Source organism: Mandrillus leucophaeus, unplaced genomic scaffold (genome assembly GCF_000951045.1).
Source record: "Mandrillus leucophaeus isolate KB7577 unplaced genomic scaffold, Mleu.le_1.0 Scaffold586, whole genome shotgun sequence".
Classification (NCBI taxonomy): Eukaryota; Metazoa; Chordata; class Mammalia; order Primates; family Cercopithecidae; genus Mandrillus; species Mandrillus leucophaeus.
Window position 1 is genome coordinate 575,434 of NW_012106319.1, and position 19,923 is coordinate 595,356.

Below are 19,923 nucleotides of genomic sequence, written 5' to 3' on the forward strand. Positions count from 1 at the left end.
GCTAAAGCCCCGCCCACACTCCCTGCAGAGGTAGGGCTTCTCCCCTGTGTGTGTCCTCTGGTGTATAATAACATCTGATTTATCACTGAAACCTTGCCCACACTCTCCATACTTGACTTTTGCAATTCTTGAGATTCCTACTCCCACAAATAATTTGCCTGTGTTCTCTGGATTCACTTGCTGGCCTGTTCTGTCCTCTTCTTCCATCATTCTTTCTCCCACTCTAGAGCTCCCCATTTGTCCTTTGGGTGGGCTAGAAAAGGCCCTTGAAATCTCCTTCTGCCATGTCCTTTTATTCAAGAGTTTGGACCTTTCTTTGATCTCTTGACCTTTGGTTTTGTCATTACAGCTGCGTGGATCAGAATATTGCTGCTCCTGATTCTGATCGCCTGAGCAGAGATTCCCTGGTTGGAGGAGTCTTCTTGCAGATGGTCCTCGGAAGTTCTGAGTGGAGTGATTGCGTTCCACGTGGTGACTGAGAAATTTCTGACTTGAAAAGGCCAGACAGCATGAGGGACATGGATGGATCTCTGGCTTTGGTTCTGAAAGAGGAAGTTTTTGGTCAGGGTAGATGTTTTGTTCAGGCCTTACCACATATGAAGGTATGAAGATCAAATGAAGAACCAAGCATTCTTCATATGTTAACAATGCAAGCTCTCTCCCACCAAGTGCTGGATGGACCTTTACAGTCCATTTTCCATTCCACTTTTATTCACTACATCTTAAAAAAAAAAAATCCAGAAATCCTACATCTTGAGCCTTTTCTATATATCAGCCAGACTAGGTAACCTCAAACAGCATCAGGGGCAGTGTCATTCCTTACATAGATGGAACTGCAGCGACCTTTCCCCACATTGCAGGTATCTTCCAAGTCCTATAAAGCCTTCCCTGATCACCCTCTGCCACATCCTCCCTCCTTGGTCCCTGGGCACTTTTGCTAACACGAGGTCTTCAGCTATTTTATTCTATTGAGAAATAACACTCTTGATGACTTAGGTGAGATTGTCCTTAGTGACTTCCTAAGAGGGGAAAAGGATCTATTAGAAGCACTCAGCCTGGAGATCCACAAATGTGGTTAAAGAGAAGATGTGTGAGCAAATCTGAATTTGCGTCTCCTCATTCAAAAGGACATATTTAATTGAGGACTGTTATGTGCCTGGTTCTCCATCAGGAAGTGGGATTCAGGTTGGCCAACACAGAGTTGTCCAGGTCCCACTGACTAAAGGACTCTGGGTCCTGCTGCCCCAACTAGGTGCATGGATTGCTTCTGTTTCAGATTCCACAAATCATAAAATGAGGATCTGCTCTTTCTCAGGCTGCACATCAAGTATTCATGTTTGAGATATTTCATTCAGTCTGAGCCCATTTCAAATACAATAGGAAGTCTTGTTTCAAAATATATCCCTACTCGGGCTTACCTCCATGCTCCCTACCTTCATCCTGCCCACCATTCTCTCTCACCTGGAAACTGAAGCAGCTCTGAGTAGATGACCCACTGCAGCCTATTTTCCAAAAATGAACCAAAGCTGAACTCTTTCTGGCCTTAGGACCATTGCACTAGCTGTGCCCTGTGCCTGGAACCCTTGGCCCACAGGCACTTGCACTTCTCAAATGCTGTCTCCTAAGAGAAACCTTCCCTGACAATCTCCTGCAACACTCTACTCTCACCTCACACTGATCCCCAGGTATTCTTTCTGGATTCATTTTCTTCAAAGCACTAATCACTGTCTGATATTACACATATGTCTGTATGTAATCATATGGCTACCTAATTCACATGTCATCTGTTCACGAGCAGTTTTTCTGATTGTCTGGATCAATGTGTATTTATACTTCCTGCAACATCGTATGGCACTGAGTAGGAGTTCACATGACAGCTAATTGAGATAATGAATGAATGAATAACAACACATGCATATCATTAAGAAATATTAAGGAAATGCCAGAAGAAACTACCTTGTTAGGAGAACTGGTAGGTGTTTGAGAACTTGATTTTTGTCTTTAAGTCTTTCAGCACTATATGCTGTTATATACTTTGTGCATGAAGTACTTAGAATATAAAATCGGAACAAAGATTTAAAAATATAAAAATTGTTCCATAGAAGCAAAGGTATATAACATGAATCTTTAATTTTGGAAGCCACTGATTTGAAATCTTACTGACTTTAGACAGCATTTTACTCTTCCTAAGAGTTAAACCATGAAAACTCTCTAGGTTAATTGTTTCTTTCCTGTCCTTTTAAAAGAGTAACAGTGATGCCTACCTCTCCCTGCCATGAGCTCTTTCTTCCACTTGCTGCCCCACTTGATGCCCAGTTCCTGGCTGTACTCATCCCCATACCAGACCAGCAGTTCACAGCCAGGCCTAATGACTCGGCAGGTTCTATAGAAGATCTGCCTGTGGTACTGGAAGGCCACCAGGTTCTGCTCTTCATCATCCCGGGCACAGTTCACATACCTGGGGTCAAGGCAGGCAAAGGGAAAGAAAAGAGGCAGTGAGTTCCCAGTATCTGTCAGATCCAGGTCTGGCCCATCACCTGCTGGTGAAGGCCTCCATGGTCTAGTGCTGACCACAACCCCACCACTCCTCCGGTAACCTTCTGCTCATTCCTAAATCTCTTTCACAATGTCATATGAACTTGCACTTCTGACTACAGTGCTCATCCTGCCTAGAATGCTTCCCTGCCATGCCTAATCAACCATTTTTTCAAAGCCCAACTCCAGACTTACCTCCACCTTGATTGGCCATAAAACACATTGACCTCTAGCTTCTCTAAACTCTAAATTAATTCTGTTTGATATCACAGAACTTGGTGCTTGGTATATTTCTTATGTAGTCTGCTTCTAGATTAGTGCACATCATTCTACACTCAGCCCAAGTCCATCTTTCTTTGACAAGCCTTCCTCTAATCACCCTATAGTTCACTCAGGTACCATTCGCCTGACTTCCCCAGATTCCAAGAGAAACTTAGAAGTCTCTTTCTCTTGGCCCAATAACATAGAACAGTAATAGTTGATTCATTTTTCTATTCTCTGATAGAACGAGAGCCCATTGTGGAAAGGGTCTGGGTCATCCTGCAGCTCTCTTCTGTTCAAGTAGTGAACGTTGCTTCCTAACCTGGAACATACTAAGTGCTTAATAAACGTGGATTACATAAACTAAAGCATGAATTCAGTGTCCCCCGTGAATCTAGACTTCTCAAGGTTTATCTTGGTGCCTCAATTTTGTCTAGCATACATATTTATGTTTTGATATCAATAAATCATAATATCTATATTTTTAATTTTTATTTGTAAATGTTGATGGTGTAAAGCAGCATTGTATGGAGAAAAATAGAAGTAGGGGATGTGAAAATCATTGAGGGAGGCATGATGAGAAGGAAGGAAATCCAGGTTTGTGAGAAATGAAGGTTCTATCTGAAACTCAGAGAGCTACTGGCCTTACCTCATCCAGTTGGCCCAGGATTTATCTTTTCCATCCACATACTCATAGCAGTTTCTCCCCTTGGTGATCTGAGTTTCAGAAAAATAAGGTAAAGGCTTTTTAAAGGGTAAAAATCAGAAGAATTATTTTACTCCACTGTCATCTATGGCCTTTGGGCATACATAAATTCAACTGCCAATTGAGACCACATGGTATCATCTACACATCTGAGTTGGTTTGTCCAATCAGAGCAGAAGCTCCACAAGGGAGGATGCATTTCTTTGTCTTTGTACCACTCTGCTCCCAGGTACCCTCTGATCTCTAAACAAGAATTCCATGTTCCTGCAAAAACCCTTGAGTACACAGAGCTAACCATGTTATCCCTACCTATACCCTAACATGTAGAAGGTGATGTCCCACCAAAGGCACAGAAGGGATGTGGGAAGACAGAACAGGGGAAACGGTAGGCTCTTCTTACCAGCCAAGAATATCCATTGTTGGCTGCCTCTTCGTCCTGTGTAATTCGGCCCTCATAGGGGCCAAAGTGCAGACCCAGCGGCAGATCAGATGCCTCATTCCATACTCCAAGCCCGGCCTGAGGGATGCCTGATGGCCCAATTCTCAGCCCCGGGGGCAGACTTAGGGCTGAACGGTTAGGATGCCCCTTTTCCACTGCACTGTCCTTTATAAATGTAGGGGGCCCATGAGCAGCACAGCTGTCAATGAAGAAGTTCTGACACATCTCACAATCTGGAAGTGAGGGAAGCAGAGATTAGGAAAGTTGTAATGCATGTTCCTTGATATAAGAGCTTCAAAAAGAGCTTGGCACTCACATCATTCAGCCCCAATCCTGTACTCTAATTCATTAGAGAAAGGGAATGATTTGTGGGCCAAATGATGAAATCATTTTACCAGGACGTAACAGCAAGCTGTGTGAGTGGTCAAAAGGGTCACTTACAGAGGTAGTCATCATCCTGTGGCTCGCTGACCTCTTTGTATGCATGACCCTTTCTTTCTCGCAGACTATACATCTTTCCTTCAGTCTCCTTCCTCCTGAGTTCTAGGTTGGAGAAGAGTAGATGGGTAAAATTGGGAGTCTGGGGTGTCCATCCTTGTTTCATAAGAAAATGTGAAATCTCCTACCATCAAATTAGCATCTACCTTTCTACATACTCTAGTCTCCCCCTCTTCACGGCTTCAGAGAGACTCAGGCCCCACACCCACACTGACTGCAAATGCCTATTCAATTTTAGTTTCTGGCTATTCTTATTATTCCATTAACCTCCCAACTTTTCTGCTTACAAAATGGTTTATTCATGCAATTATTCATTCAGAAAATATTTCTTGAGGGCACATTACATCTTAGACATTGAACAAAGGCCTGGACATACAACACTAAGAAAGTATGGTCTCTATAGGGGATCTTCTATAAACTAGTAGACATGTGACGGAAGAGGAAATGTAGAAACACAGAAAAGAATATCTATTATCAGAGAGGTGTTTATTGGACACCTTGCATGTATCAGTTCATTTATATTTAATTTAATGCTTTCAAACAATGTTCTTGGTCTATATATACTTGGTCTCATTTTACAGATTACCATTCAGGAGCTCAGAGAATTTATAAGATTTGCCCAAGGCCCCAATGCTTCTCTGTGGATTATAACCCAAGTGAGTGACTTCAAAGTTAATGTTCTTCCATGCTATTCAATACTGTATCCAAGGCTGGGCATGGTAGCTCAAGCCTGTAATCCCAGCATTTTGGGAGGCTGAAGTGAGCAGATCACTTGAGGCCAGGAGTTTAAAACCAGTCTGGTCAACATGGTAAAATCCTGTCTCTACTAAAAATACAAAAATCAGCTGGTCACAGTGGCGCATGCCTATAATTCCAGCTACTCAGGTAACTGAGGCAAGAAAATGGCTATTTTCATGGAGGCAGAGGTTGCAGTGAATCGAGATCGTGCCACTGCACTCCAGCCTGGGTAACAGAGAGAGACTCTGTCTCAGTGAACAAATAAATACATAATTTTAACAAAATACTGCATCTACCTTGTGGTCTCACAGTTGAGTCCAGCTTAAGCCCAGGCCTATGCAAAGTCCACACCACATAGGTAGACCATACTCATCAACCTTTCTAGAGGACATAGAGAGACTAAAGTCCCCCCAAATAATTTTTCTTACCCAGTTTTAGTCTAGAGTGCCGTCCAGAGGTCCTTGCTTCTCCAGGAGGGGACACTGGTTTCTGAGCCTGCTCTGAGCCACTTGTATTCAGTAAATTTGCTGTTCCTGACACTTCTTTCAAACTAGATTCATTATTGAATGATGCCTTGGGCATTCCCTTTAATGTGAGAGTCACATATTAAAAGACAACTTGCATTTCTTTAGTTCTTTATGGCTTGCAACATGTTTTCATATGCATGACTCTAGTTAATGTTCAAACCTTGGAAATACCTAGAGTGTCTAAACACTAGAGGGGAAAAAGAAGGTCTAAGTGAGTAGTGAATCTGGGACTCTAACCCATATTTTAAGGCTCTTTCCTTCAACTTTCTTTGAAATGTTCTATATAAGTTAAAGGGAAGGAGGAAGAATACTTGGGAAGACTAGCTGGAGAATCAACAAGATCTGTGAAAGAAGCCGGTAAGAGCTTACAGAGAGAAGGAGGGAATCTTCCATAAACTAGCAGACTATTGATGGAAGGGGAAATGTAGAAAAGCACAGAAGGACAAAGCACATCCAGAAAATGAGGTAATAAAGCAGTAAGGTTGGGAACAGAACAAAGAGATGATTGGCAAAAATATATCTAGACAACTAAGAAAGTGATGTCAAAGTTGCATGTTGCCATATTCTGGAAAGAATATTTGGCTTTGGAATTAGATTAGTTAGTTCCTGTACCAATTCTGCTAATTCTGCTTGTTGCTTGAATAAGGGTGTATTGTTACCTAATTCTCTTTAGTTTCCTGATCCAGAAATTGACATACATGTGTTTTTGTTTTGTTTTGTTTTTGTTTCTTTAGAAGGAGTCTCACTCTGTTGCCCAGGCTGGAGTGCAGTGGCACGATATCAGCTCACTGCAGCGTCTACCTCCAAGGTTCAAGAGATTCTCCTACCTCAGTCTCCTGAGAAGCTAGGCATGTGCCACCATACCCAGCTAATTTTTGTATATTTATTAGAGACGGGGTTTCACTAGATTTACCAGGATTGTCTCAAACTCTTCACCTCAAGTGATCCACCCACCTCAGCCTCCCAAAGTGCTGGGATTATAGTCATGAGCCCCCTCACCCAGCCCATGCTAATTCTTTATTTTATTTTTATTTTTTTGAGAGGGAGTCTCACTCTGTCGCCTAAGCTAGAGAGCAGTGGAACGATCTCAGCTCACTGCAGCCTCCACCTCCCAGGTTCAAGCGATTTTCCTGCTTCGGCCTCCCAAGAAGTTGGGATTACAGGTATCCACTACCACGCCCAGCTGATTATTGTAGTTTTAGTAGAGATGGGATTTCACTATGTTGGCCAGGCTGCTCTCAAACTCCTGACCTCAGGTGATCTGCCCACCTCCACTTCTCAAAGTGCTGGGATTACAGGTGTTAGCCACTGCCCCTGGAACTAATTCTCAATATTGTAGTGAACATGAAAGATAATAATGTTCACCAAAGTGTTTTTTGAGCTACTTAATACAGTATGAATGTGAGATTAATAATTTTTCTCACCAGGCGCAGTGGCTAACACCTGTAATCCCAGCACTTTGGGAAGCCAAGGCAGGCAATTCACCTGAGGTCAGGAGTTTGAGACCAGTCTGGCCAACCCCGTCTCTACAAAAAATATAAAAAAACTAGCCGGGTGTGGTGGTGAGTGCCTGTAATCCCAGTTACTTGGGAGGCTGAGGCCGGAGAACAACTTGAACCCAGGAGGTGGAAGTTGTAGTAAGCTGAGATTGTGCCACTGTACTCCAGCCTGGGTGACAAGAGTGAAACTCTGTCTCAAAAGGAAAGAAAAGAAAAGAAAAGAAAAGACTAATTTTTTCTCACAGACGGGGTATGGTGGCTCACATCTGTAATCCCAGCACTTTGGGAGGCTGAGGTGGGAGGATGGCTTGAGCCCAGTAGTTCTAGACCAGCCTGAGCTACATGGCAAAACCCCGTCTTTACAAAAAACATAAAAATTAGCCAGACATGGTGGTGCATGCCTGTGGTCCCAGCTACTTGGGAGGCTGAGGCAGGAGGATCACACTAACCTAGGAGATGGAGGCTGCAGTAAGCCAAGCTTGAGTCATTGCATTCCAGCCTGGGTGAAAGAGCCAGACCCTGTCTCAAATCACTCCCCCAACCCAGAAAAATAACAAACAAACAAAAATTATCTCATAGTCCTGATATCATCTCTACAGTTGAAATCTAACTCTAAGATATTTTCAGCACTCCTTGACCCTGTTACTTATAGTTTAATTCATAAACTTGGAATCAGTCATTCAGAAAACACTAAGGAGGCTCTCAGAGGCCCTGAGCTGGGCTTGGGAGTTCTGAGAAAAATCAGACATGGACCAGACTCCTGAAGAGCTCACAATGAAGAGGCAGCAGGCAGGCTAAATGAATAATTCCAAACATGACAGTTCCCTAATTAGAGCCCAGAGGAAGGAGTTGTTACTGCCTTCTACAGGAATAAGCATTTGAAATCAATTCCAGAAGAATATATTTTTACTTAATAGGGTGTAACCTATATGAAGTCCTAAACCATTTTCTTATTTGTTGTTTCTCAGTCTTCAAACCTGAAACTCCTCAGGGCTGGAAGCTGCTTCCTCTGATCAGAATGGGGTCCTTAGGAGGGTAGGGACCCTATCTCCTTCTGGGACCATCCACAGTATGAATGGTCTATTTGCTTGGAGGCTTCCCTTAATCAAAGTGTTTTAGTGCAAATCTCACTTTACCATAACAAGGAAAACAGGTTCAAAAGTCAGTCAGATGAATTATGTAAGACATATGGGTAAGACAGCATAAACTTTATAAAACTATGAAACTTTTAATGATCTTGTAAGTGCTTTAGAGAAGGAGTTTTAGATTAGACTGCACCAACACTGAATGTGATCCCAGGGATATAACTGAACATTTTTTACCTCAGTTTTCTCATCTGTAAAATGGCTATAGTTATAGCATCTACTTAATAGGTACTATATGTAAGTTGAATAGGAACTTTATGTAAAGTTTATTCATTTAAAATGCTTAAAATAAAGTCTGAAAATACTGAGAAAATAACAACGTGGTAGCGATTGTTGTTGCTGTTCTTATTAACTCTTAAAATAATGATGATGTCAGACACTGTGCTAAAGAGATCAGGAAAGGAAGGTAGTAGTCCCTATGATAGTCTGTACATTCTCCTTCTTTTACCTGTGTTTGGATCTATGAGGAAGGTTTCTTGTTAACAAGATTTGGGAAATACTTACCTTCTGGTGTTTACTCTGTTCCACTCTTACGGCCATCCAAGGAGGTTTAACTAAAAGGTGATGAGAAATCAGTGGTTTGGTTGGTAAATGTTTCCAAACTCTAGAGATACTCTCTTTTATTACTTTTTTTTCTTTTTGAGATGGAGTCTCTCTCTGTCGCCCAGGCTGGAGTGCAGTGGCACAATCTCCACTCACTGCAACCTCCGTCTTCTGGATTCAAGAGATTCTCCTGCCTCAGCCTTGCAAGTTATTGGGAACTACAGGTGTGTGCCACCACACCCGGCTAATTTTTGTATTTTTAGTAGAGACGGGGTTTCTCCATGTTGGAGATGCTGGTCTTGACCTCCTGACCTCAGGTAATCCACTTGCCTCATCCTCCCAAAGTGCTGAGATTACAGGTGTGAGCCACCATGCCTGGCCTAACTCTGGAGTTTCTCAGTAGAGACAGAGAATTCTGAATCAGAGAGTGATGATTCCAAGTATTATCCAAAGGCGATTTGGAAATGTTTTCTGAAGTATCATTAAGGCCTGTGCTTCTATTAGAGGCATTGCTAATTTTCTTAAGATTTAAAAAAATAGACAAAACTTCCTGTTTGTTTCCTCCTATTAAGGTATACCTAATAAGGTATCTATTACATTAATTTTTAAAATGTAAATTGACTGGCCTTTCATGACAAACACACTGAACAAGCTAGGAATAGAAGGAAATCACCTCAACATAAAAAAAGGTCATATAAGAAAAGTCCTCTTTTTTTTTTTTTTTTTTTTTTTGAGATGAAATCTTGCTTTGTCACCCAGCTAGAGTGCGGTGGTGGAATCTCGGTGCAAGCTCCGTCTCCTGGGTTCACGCCATTCTCCTGCCTCAGCCTCCCGAGTAGCTGGTACTACAGGCACCTACCACCATGCCCGGCTAATTTTTTATATTTTTAGCAGAGACGGGGTTTCACCCTATTAGCCAGGATGGTCTTGATCTCCTGACATCGTGATCCACGCACCTCAGTCTCCAAAAGTGCTGGGATTACAGGCGTGGTGATGGGCACCTGTAGTCCCAGCTACTCAGGAGACTGAGGCAGGAGAATCACTTGAATCTGGGAGAAGACGGAGCGAGGCTCCATCTAAAAAAAAAAAAAAAAAAAAAAAATGAAACTATAAAGATTTTTACCAAAAAATTGTTAGAAGTAATACATGAATTCGGGCCGGGCATGGTGGCTCACGCCTGTAATCCCAGCACTTAGGGAGGCCGAGGTGGGCAGATCACGAGGTCAGGAGATGGAGACTATCCTGGCTAACATGCTGAAACTCCATCTCTACTAAAATTGTAAACAATTAGCTGGGCGTGGTGGCAGGCACCTGTAATCCCAGCTACTCGGGAAGCCGAGGCAGGAGAATGGTGTGAACCTGGGAAGTGGAGCTTGCAGTGAGCCAATATCACGCGGCTGCACTCCAGCCTGGGTGACAGAGCCAGACTCTGTCTCAAAAAGAAAAAAAAAAGAAGTAATATCTGAATTCAGTATACAAAATCCACACCCCAAACAGTTGTGTTTCTATTTACTAACAATGAGCAATCCACAAAGGAAATTAAGAAAAAAATCCCAACCACAATAGCATCAAAAAGAATAGAATAATTACGAATAAACTTAACCAAGGAGGCAAAAACCTTGAACACTGAAAACTACAAAACGGTGCCAACAGAAGTTTAAGGAGACACAAATAAATGGAAGGACATCCTGTGTTCATGGATTTGAAGATTTAATATTGTTAACATGTTCATACTGTCAAAATGATCTACAGATTCAATGTCATCTCTATCAAAATGCCAATGCCATTATTTTCAGAAATGGAAAAATATCCAAAAATTCATACAGACTCTCTAAAGAAGCAGAATAGCCAAAACAATCTTGAAAAAGAAGAATAAAGTTGAAGACCTCACACTTCCTGATTTCAAAGCATATTATAAAGCTACAGTAATCAGAAAAGTATAGTACTGATATAAAGACAGACATACAGACCAATGGAACAGAATAGAGGCCAGAAATAAACCCTTGTGTATATGGTCAGATGATCTTCAGCAAGGATGCCAAGACTACACAATGGAGGATAGGACAATCTGCAAGAAATGGTATTGGGAAAATTGGATATACACGTGCAAAAGAGAAGACAGACTCTTACCACATATCTCATATAAAAATTAACTCAAAATAGATTAAAGACTGAAATGTAAGACCTATAAGTACAGAACTTCAAGAAGAAAACAGAGGAAAATCTTCATGACATTGAAATGAACAATAACTTCTTGTATATGACACCAAAAGCATAAGTAATAAAAGCAAAATTAGACAAGTAGGACTACATCAAACTTAAAAACTTCTGTGTAACAAAGAAAACATTCAACAGAGTGGCAAGACATCCTATAGAGTGGAAGAAAATATATGCAAATCACATATCTGATAAAGGGTTAATGTTGCTGAGTGAAGTGGCATGTAACTATAGTTCAGCTATTCAGAGGCTGAGGTGGGAGGATAACTTAAACTCAGGAGTTCAAGACCAGCCAGGGCAACATAGTGAGACCTCTGTCTCAAAAAAAGAAGATAAAGAGTTAATATCCTGGCCAGGCGCTGTGGCTCATGCCTGTAATCCCAGCACTTTGGGAGGCCAAGGCAGATGGATCATCTGAGGTTAGGAGTTCATGACCAGACTGGCCAACATGGTGAAACCCCATCTCTACTAAAAATACAAAAAATTAGCTGGGCGTGGTGGTGTGTGCCTGTAATACCAGCTATTCAGGAGGCTGAGGCAGAATGATCGCTGGAAGCTGGGAGGTGGATGTTGCAATGAGCTGAGATCACACCATTGCACTCCAGCCTGGGCGACAAGAGCAAAACTCTGTTTCAAAAAAGAAAAAAAAAAAAAAAAGTTAAGATCCAGAATATATGAAGAACTCCTATAGTACAACAACAACAAAACAAATAATTAAATAATGAGTGCTATGGACTGAATTTTGTTTCCCCCAAATTCATATGCTGAAGCATATTTAATACCTCAATATGATGGTATTTAAAGATGGAGCCACTGGTAGGTAATTAGGGCTAGGTGATGTCATGAGGGTGGGACTCTTAGGATGACATTAGTGCTTTTGGCCGGGCGCAGTGGCTCATTCCTATAATCCCAGCACTTTGGGAGGCCAAGGAGGTGGGCGGATCATTTGAAGCCAGGAGTTTGAGACCAGCCTGGTCAACATGGTAAAACCATATCTCTACTGAAAATACAAAAATTAGTTGGTGTGCCCCTGTAGTCCCAGCTATGTTGGGGGGCTGAGGCAGGAGAATTGCTTGAACCCGGGAGGTGGAGTTTGTAGTGAGCTGAGAATGCACCACTGAACTCCAGTCTGGGGCAACAGAGTGAGGCTGTCTAAAAAAAAAAAATCTTCTAGTGGATAGTATTGCTTTTATATGAAGAGGAAGATATTCCTTCTCCTTCCTACTGTGGGCACACAAATAATTCATGTAAATACATAGTGAGTTGGAGGCTGCCTACAAGTCAGGAAGAGAGCCCTCACCGGAACCGAACCATGCTGGCACTCTGATTTTTTACTTCCAGGCTTCAGAAATGTCAGAAAAGAAATTTCTGTTGTTTAAGCCACCCAGTGTATGGTATTTTCTTGTGGCAGCCTGGGCTGACTAATACAATGGGCAAAAAACTTGAATAGAGATTTCTCAAAAGAAGATACATAAATGGCCAAGAAGCATATGAAAATATGCTTAACATCACTAATCATCAGGGAAATGAAAATTAAAATCACAATGAGATATCACCTTATTCTGTTATGATAGCTTCTGTCAAAAAAACAGAATATAGCAAGTACTGGCGACAATGTGGAGAAATTGGAACACTTGCTCATTGTTGGTGGGTGGATTAGTCTGTTTTCTGCTGCTTTCCTAGAATGTAACAGAGTAGGTAATTTATGTGGTTTTTTCTTTGTTGTTGTTGTTGTTTTTGAGACAGAGTCTCAATTCTGTTGCCCAGGCTGGAGTGCAGTGGTGCGATCTCGGCTCACTGCAACCTCTGCCTCCTGGGTTCAAACGATTCTTGTACTTCAGCCTCCCAAGTAGTTGGGATTATAAGTGTACTCCACCACGCCTGGCTAATTTTGTATTTTTAGTAGAGATGGGGTTTCACCAAGCTGGCTAGGCTGATCTCGAACTCCTGACCTTGTGATCCACCTGCCTTGGCCTACCAAAGTGCTAGGATTACAGGCGTGAGCCACCACGTCTGACCCAGAGTGGGTAATTTATAAGGAAAATAATTATTTGGCTTGTGGTTCTGGAGGCTGGGAAGTTGAAGAGCATGGCACTGGCATCTTGCAAGGGGCTTCAAGCTGCATCATGACATGGTGGAAGGGTAAGTGTGCAATGTGAGACAGAGAGAAAGACAGGGAAGGGCCCAACTCATCCTTTTCATCAGGAACCCACTTCTGCAATAACTAACCCACTCCTGTGATAATCACATTAATCCATTCATGAGGTTGGAGCTATCATTGCCTAAGCACCTCTTAAAGGCTCTACCTCTTAATACTGTTACGATGGCAACTAAGTTTCCAATACGTGAACTTCCACATATTCAAACCATAGTAGTGGGAATGTAAAATGGTGCAGACACTGTAAAAAACAGTATGGCACTTCCACAAAAAATTAAAACCAGAACTACCTTACGATCCAGAAATTCCACTTCTGGTTATACAATATAGTAAAAAGAATTAAAAACCGGATCTCAAAGAGATATTTGCACACTGATAGTTATTACAGCGTTATTCACAATAGACAAGAGGTAAAGCAACCTAATACCCATTGACGAATGAATGGATTTTAAAAATGTGGTATATACATGGAGAGGAATATTATTCTGACTTAAAAAAGAAGAAAATCTTGTCATATGCTATGACATGGGTGAATCTTGGGGACGTTATGCTAAGTGATTAAATAAGCCAGTCACAAAAAGAAAAATATTTCATGGCTGATTCTGCATATATGAGGTATCTAAAGTAATCCAATTCATAGAAACAGAATTGCAGTTGCCAAGAGCTGGAGGGAGGAGGAAATAGGGTGTTATTGTTCAATGGGTATAGAGTTTTAGTCATGCAAGATAAAAAGTTCTAGGGTTCTATTGTACAACAATGTGCTTATAATTAATAAAGTTGTACACTTAAAAATTGTTAGAGAAGTAAATATATGTTATTTTATTTCTTGCCACAATAGAAAATAAATTGACTTAAGCTGGGGATTTTAACTGAGTTCAGATAAAGATGTATAGATGTGTGATAAACCGCAGGAGATAGATTCCCTCTAAAGAGACATTCTTTTCATGTCAAAGCATTTGCAGAAAAGCAAACACTGGCCTTTCATACCTCTTATGCTACTTTTAGGTCCTAAGGAATCTAAAATTCATAGATGGGGAAACTGTAGACTGAATCCAAGTTGCTTTCTCTAGTTTGGGCAGATTGACTCTTTTCACTTCTAAACTCTCCTGACCAAGAAGTAGAAGAGAAAATGAGCTTCGCACTTTCATTTTATAATTATGGCACATTATTTTATTTACCTGATGCTGTCTCTGGTCAGTGACATATGGGAAAGATCAGTGAAACTAAACAGCTCTCTCAAACCCACTCCAGAATCGAGACAAAGAAGTAGATTCATTTTGGTATAAGAGGATCATATAGTATGATTAAATGTACATAAATGATGTATCTTAATATTATTTCTTCTTCTAAGATATTTAATTCAATAACTAAACTATTATGAGATTGGTGTTAGAAAGATTTTTTGTGGATTTACAGTTTAATTACATTTTCTTTAATTGTTCTATGATTTATTAACAATGTTTAGCAAAAACAATTTTTTTTAAAAAAAAGAATGACAAATTTTAAACATATAGAAAACAATGGAGAATAGTACTGGAAAACCCATACATCCATCACTATTCAGTCCAATGTCAACATTCTGCCACAACTGTTTCAGGTCTTTTTATGTTTATTTCAACATTTAAAAACAAAAATAAAAACAAACAAAAAAACTAACCAAACCACAGGGAAACCACCTGCCAGCCCTTCCTCCTTTTGTTGTGATAATAAATGGTTTGAATTTGGTATTCTTATTCACATTTAGATTTTATGCATTTACCACTTATTATTATATCTATAAATACTATACATAGTTTACAGGTTTTAAAACTTTATATGAGGCCAGGTGTGGTGATTCACGACTGTAATTCCAGCACTTTGGGAGACAGAGGCGGGTCTGCCACTAGCCTGGCTAATATGGCAAAATCCCATCTCTACCAAAAATACAAAAATTAGCCCGGCATGGTGGCACATGCCTGTAGTCCCAGCTATTCGGGAGGCTGAGGCAGGAGAATCGTTTGAACTTGAGAGGTGGAGGTTGCAGTGAGCTGAGATTGTGCCACTGCAATCCAGCCTGGGCAACAGAGCGAGACTCTATCTCAAAAACAAAAACTAATCAACAATGATATATGAATAACCTCTTACTGTATACACTGTCTTGCATTTTGCTTGTTTGTTGAACATTTATGTTTTTGAGGGAAAACTCTTTTTCCTTTGTTAAATTCTGAAATGTAGCTGAGACCTAAACCCAGGCTGGTTTCAGGAGGTCACATTTTTCCCCCTGAGACCGAGTCTTCTCATTCTGTTGCCCAGGCTGGAGGGTGGTGGTAGCATGATTTTGGCTCACTACCACCTCCGCCTCCTGGGTTCAAGCTATTCCCCAGCCTCAGTCTCCTGAGTAGCTGGGATTATAGGCACCCACCACCACGCTCGGCTAATTTTTTTTTTTTTTTTTTTTTTTGTATTTTTAGTAGAGACGGGGTTTCACCATGTTGGCCAGGCTTGTGTCGAACTCCAGACCTCGAGTGATATACCCTCCTCGGCCTCCCAAAGTACTGGGATTATGGATGTGAGCCACCATGCCTGGCCAAGAGGTCACTTCTAAATCTTCCTGGGGTCTATGCACTGTGGTTCATGCCTGTAATCCCAGCACTTTGGGAAGCTGAGGTGGGAGGATCACTTGAGCCCAGGAGTTTGAGGCTGCAGTGAGTCATGATTGCACCACTGCACTCCAGCCTGGGTGACAGAGTGAGACCTTGTCTGTAATAATAATAACCATCATCATCATCATCATCATCCCAGCACTTTGGGAGGACAAGGCAGGCAGATCACTTGAGGCCAGGAATTCAAGATCAGCCTGGCCAACATGGTGAAACCCCATCTTTACAAAAAATATAAAAATTAGCTGGGCAAGGTGGTGCACATCTGTAGTCCCAGCTACTTGAGAAGCTGAGGTGGGAGAATTGTTGAACCCGGAAGGCAGGGGTTGCAGTGAGCCGAGATTGCACCACTGTACTCCAACCTGGATAATAGAGCAAGACTCTGTCTCTAAATAAATAAATAAATAAATAAATAAATAAATAAATAAAAATAGGCCAGGCATGGTGGCTCACAGCTGTAATCCCAGTACTTTGGAAGGCCAAGACGGGTAGATCACCTGAGGTCGGGAGTTCGAGACCAGCTTGACCAACATGGAGAAACCCCATCTCTATTAACAAAAATTACAAAAAATTAGCTGGTCATGGTGGCACATGCCTGTAATCCCAGTTACTTGGGAGGCTGAGGCAGGAGAATCGCTTGAACTTGGGAGGCGGAGGTTGCAGTGAGCCAAGATCACACCATTGCGCCCCAGCCTGGGCAATAAAAGCGAAACTCCATCTCAAAAAAAAAAAAAAAAATCCTCCTTCCCTTCCCTCTTACCTTGCTGTCTAGGTGTCCATTCTTCATCAGAATCTTCTGTGTCATCCACCTGGAGTTTGATGGCCTGCCTTCGGTGACACATGAAAGCTGGTCGAGTGGCTCTGAGACCTGAAAAGAATCAAAAATTTTGTTCTAAAACGGAAGAGCTGGGAGGAGGAACAAAGGGCAGTGGCAATGGAAGGCACCACAAAGCCAGTGCTGCTTAGTCTGCTGAGCTGGGAGAGTCTTGAACAAGGTCAAGATGTGACCTCTGCATGGTCAGTATCCACACTCAGTCCTGCACTGATGCAAAAGAATAAAATTTCCCTCCAGATTTGTCTCCATGCAAAAGGGAATTGTGGGCAGATGCCACCACCAGAGAACTAAAATAATATAGGGACCAAAGACCTGTTTTATGTCTCCCAGACTGGTCTGTGCCCAGTACTTCCTGTTACCTATAGTAATCAGTGCATTATAGTTCCTTTTCACATTCCTATAGCGAGTTTTCTCCCAGTCTCCCATCTCTGCCCATTCTTCCTTGGTGAAGTATATGGAAATGTCTTTGAAGGCATCTTTGACCTAGAGGAAGTAACAGATTCTATCAGTGATTTACTAGTACACATCAAGCTGGTCCTTTTCCTCTACCCTGTGTATAGGGCATAGCCTGGGGCCTCTGGGAGTCTCTGTGAAACATAAAGACCTTCCCTCCTTCTCCAGATTGTGTCCCATTTAACTGAGCAGACGCTGAGCATTCCTAGCTCTCTGCTGACACAGAGCAGTCGCTGATGCTAGTGTTCTTTTCTCCCTGATGTCCTGCCCAGGACCAGCTGCCCCCATTCCATGCACATTCAGACAGGGTCACCCAAGGGTACAGGCCAGGAGTCTGCAGCACTCCAGAGATCAGCTCCTGATAGGAGTGTGGCTTCGCCTCCCCGACTTCTCACCATGGGCTTCCGCTCCGTTCTCTCTGTGTCTTCTTCTGGGCTCTCCTCTTGGGACCTTTCAGGGCTCATGGTGCTGGGACTGTCTAGAAGGCCTTGCTCCAATTCCAAGTGTGGGCAGGGCTCTGAGTCTCCCAGCTCCTAGGCCAAAGGCTCCTGTGGAAGGAGAAGGTGCTGAGAGCAGGCAACAGCCCTGAGCACTACCCAGAACCAGGCTCTGTCTTCTCCATCTGGCTGGGGTGTTCAGAGCAGAAAGATGTGGGTTCCTGGTGAGGTCTCAAGCACCCCAGGGAGGTCGGGGGGTACTGATGGGATGGGAAGGCCTCCACTGGCCATGAGCTACCACCTAATATAAGCTGGGTTTTGTTCTTTTAGTTCCCCTGCAGCTTGGCTCATTTGGAGAAGGGTGGCACAGGTGGCTGGAGGGTTGTAGCTACCGGTGTTTTAGGGGAGTCCCGAGGTGTGAGAGCCAGAGGAGTCCCAAGGAGACCTTGAGACCCCCTGACTGCTGGGACTTGGGTCAGACTGAGGAGCAGGGTTCTGTTTCAGGGAGGCAAAATGAACATTTCTCATAGACAGAATTTCGGGATCTCTACCTGAGGATTCTAGAAAAATCCAGGAGTAAAGCAGTCTGCATCTTTAAGGGGAAACTATCTCTCAGGTTGAGATTTGGGGTCTCTCAGGCTGAAGGGATTTGAAATGTCTTAGACTGAAGAAATTGTGGTTTATCGGATTGAGGGAATTTGGGGTATCTCAAACTGAGGAGCTTTGGTATCCCTCAGGCTGATAGTATCTGTGGTTTTTCAGGATGAGATTTGGGGTCTTTTAGGTTGAAGAGATTTGGGGTGCTCAAGTTGACAGGATTTGAGATTCATCAGGTTAAGGGGATTTGGGATTCCTTGGGATGAAAGGATTTGGGATCTTTGAGGTTGAGGAAATTCTGGATTTCAGGTAAAGGAGATTTGGATCTCTCATTAAGGAGTTTTAGGGTCTTTGACGCTGAGGTTATTTGGTCCTTGAAGCTGAAGGGGTTGAGTTTTCAGGCTATTTAGGTTATCTGAGGTTGGGGAAATTTGGTCTCTGTGGGTGAGATATTTAGGGTTCCTCAGGCTGAGGGATTTAGGGTGCCATAGCGTGAGGGGAATTGTGGCTCCTCAGGCTCAGAATGTCTTAAGCATTAGGAGATGTTCCTCTGGGTGAAGGGATTTGGGGTCCCTGAAGTACTTTGCGGGTTTCATGCTGAGGGGATTTTAGGTCCCGCAAGATGGCAGGATTTGGGGTCTCTTGAGGCTGAGAGGATTTGGAGCTTCTCAGGGTCAGGGGATTTCGGGTCTCCCAGGCTAAAATTTGAAGGTCTCGGGATGAGGATTTACGAGGGTTTACAAGGGTTTCACGCTGCACGACAAAGGCTCCCCATGCTCTTCACAGTCTCCGGTGCTCTACTGCCGCGGTGTTCACCCCGGCCGGGCATCCTCTCAGAGCCCCCCTCAGGAGAGGAGCCGTGCTGGAAGGCGAGGCGCCAAGCTGTAGAGCTGCCAGCCAATCAGCGCTGAGACCAAGGCGAGCCCGCCATTCGGCAGTCAGGAAGTGCTAAATGGGCGGGGAGTAGGGCGGAGCCTTGCCTGTCAGTCACGGGCACAAACAAGTTTTGGGCTCAGGAGGTCTGGGAGGGGCCTGGCTCTTCCCGCCCTTGGAGAAGGTCCGTCGCCACCCCGCGGGGACTGCGTGTAACCATCTGTAATCCTCCTGTGCGCAGGTGCAGTTTCTTCGCGTTTTTATTACTTGGTTTCCCCCAACTCCGGCGTTTGCGACTGAGCCGGGAGGCGGGGCTGCTCCTCACGTCCCTCCGCAGGCCTGGGTCTTCTGAGGGAACACTGTGTCTTTTTGAATTGCCAGAGCTCTTGCACTGATTCTCATCTGGGAGGGTTGGTGTTCCCTTAACTGTGGTGTAAGTTGGGTATTGTCAGCTGACTTCGTTTCTGGATGCTTCAGAGGGCCAGGGTTCTGTACAGGACCCTTACGTGTGGGTGAATTGTGCTTGGTTTCACAGATGTTGTATTAGCTGGCCAATGTTGGTGTCGTAGTTAGGGCCGTGATCCAATAGATGGTGCTTAAGAGGAAAGGTTGCTATCTCTGGCAGCTAGGCTCTTTTGTGCTTTCCGTTTGCAGGCGTGCTTTGCGGTGAGACGGGAGAGCGATAGCCCTTTACCAGCTCCTGGACCTTGGTGGAGCCTCCTGTGATCACTGGTGCCTGCCTGCGTTTCTTTTGTTAGGTGTTCTGGGCTGCGGGGCGCCCTCGGGCAGAGGCTGCATAGGTCGCCCCCTTTCTGGACTGGCT

At 43.2% G+C, this 19,923-nt stretch overlaps 1 protein-coding gene across 1 annotated transcript; it reads right to left on the reverse strand.

Annotated features, from left to right (window-relative positions):
• Positions 1–296: 296 nt before the first annotated feature.
• Positions 297–19,070, reverse strand: LOC105553202 (probable histone-lysine N-methyltransferase PRDM7). Its single transcript, XM_011999175.1, is given in 12 exon segments — positions 297–542; positions 2,265–2,354; positions 2,356–2,458; positions 3,446–3,513; positions 3,903–4,174; positions 4,383–4,484; positions 5,606–5,762; positions 8,853–8,902; positions 16,666–16,773; positions 17,100–17,223; positions 17,589–17,741; positions 18,969–19,070. Coding segments are annotated over 11 exon segments (1,389 nt in total). The 5' UTR covers positions 17,658–17,741; positions 18,969–19,070.
• Positions 19,071–19,923: the final 853 nt, after the last annotated feature.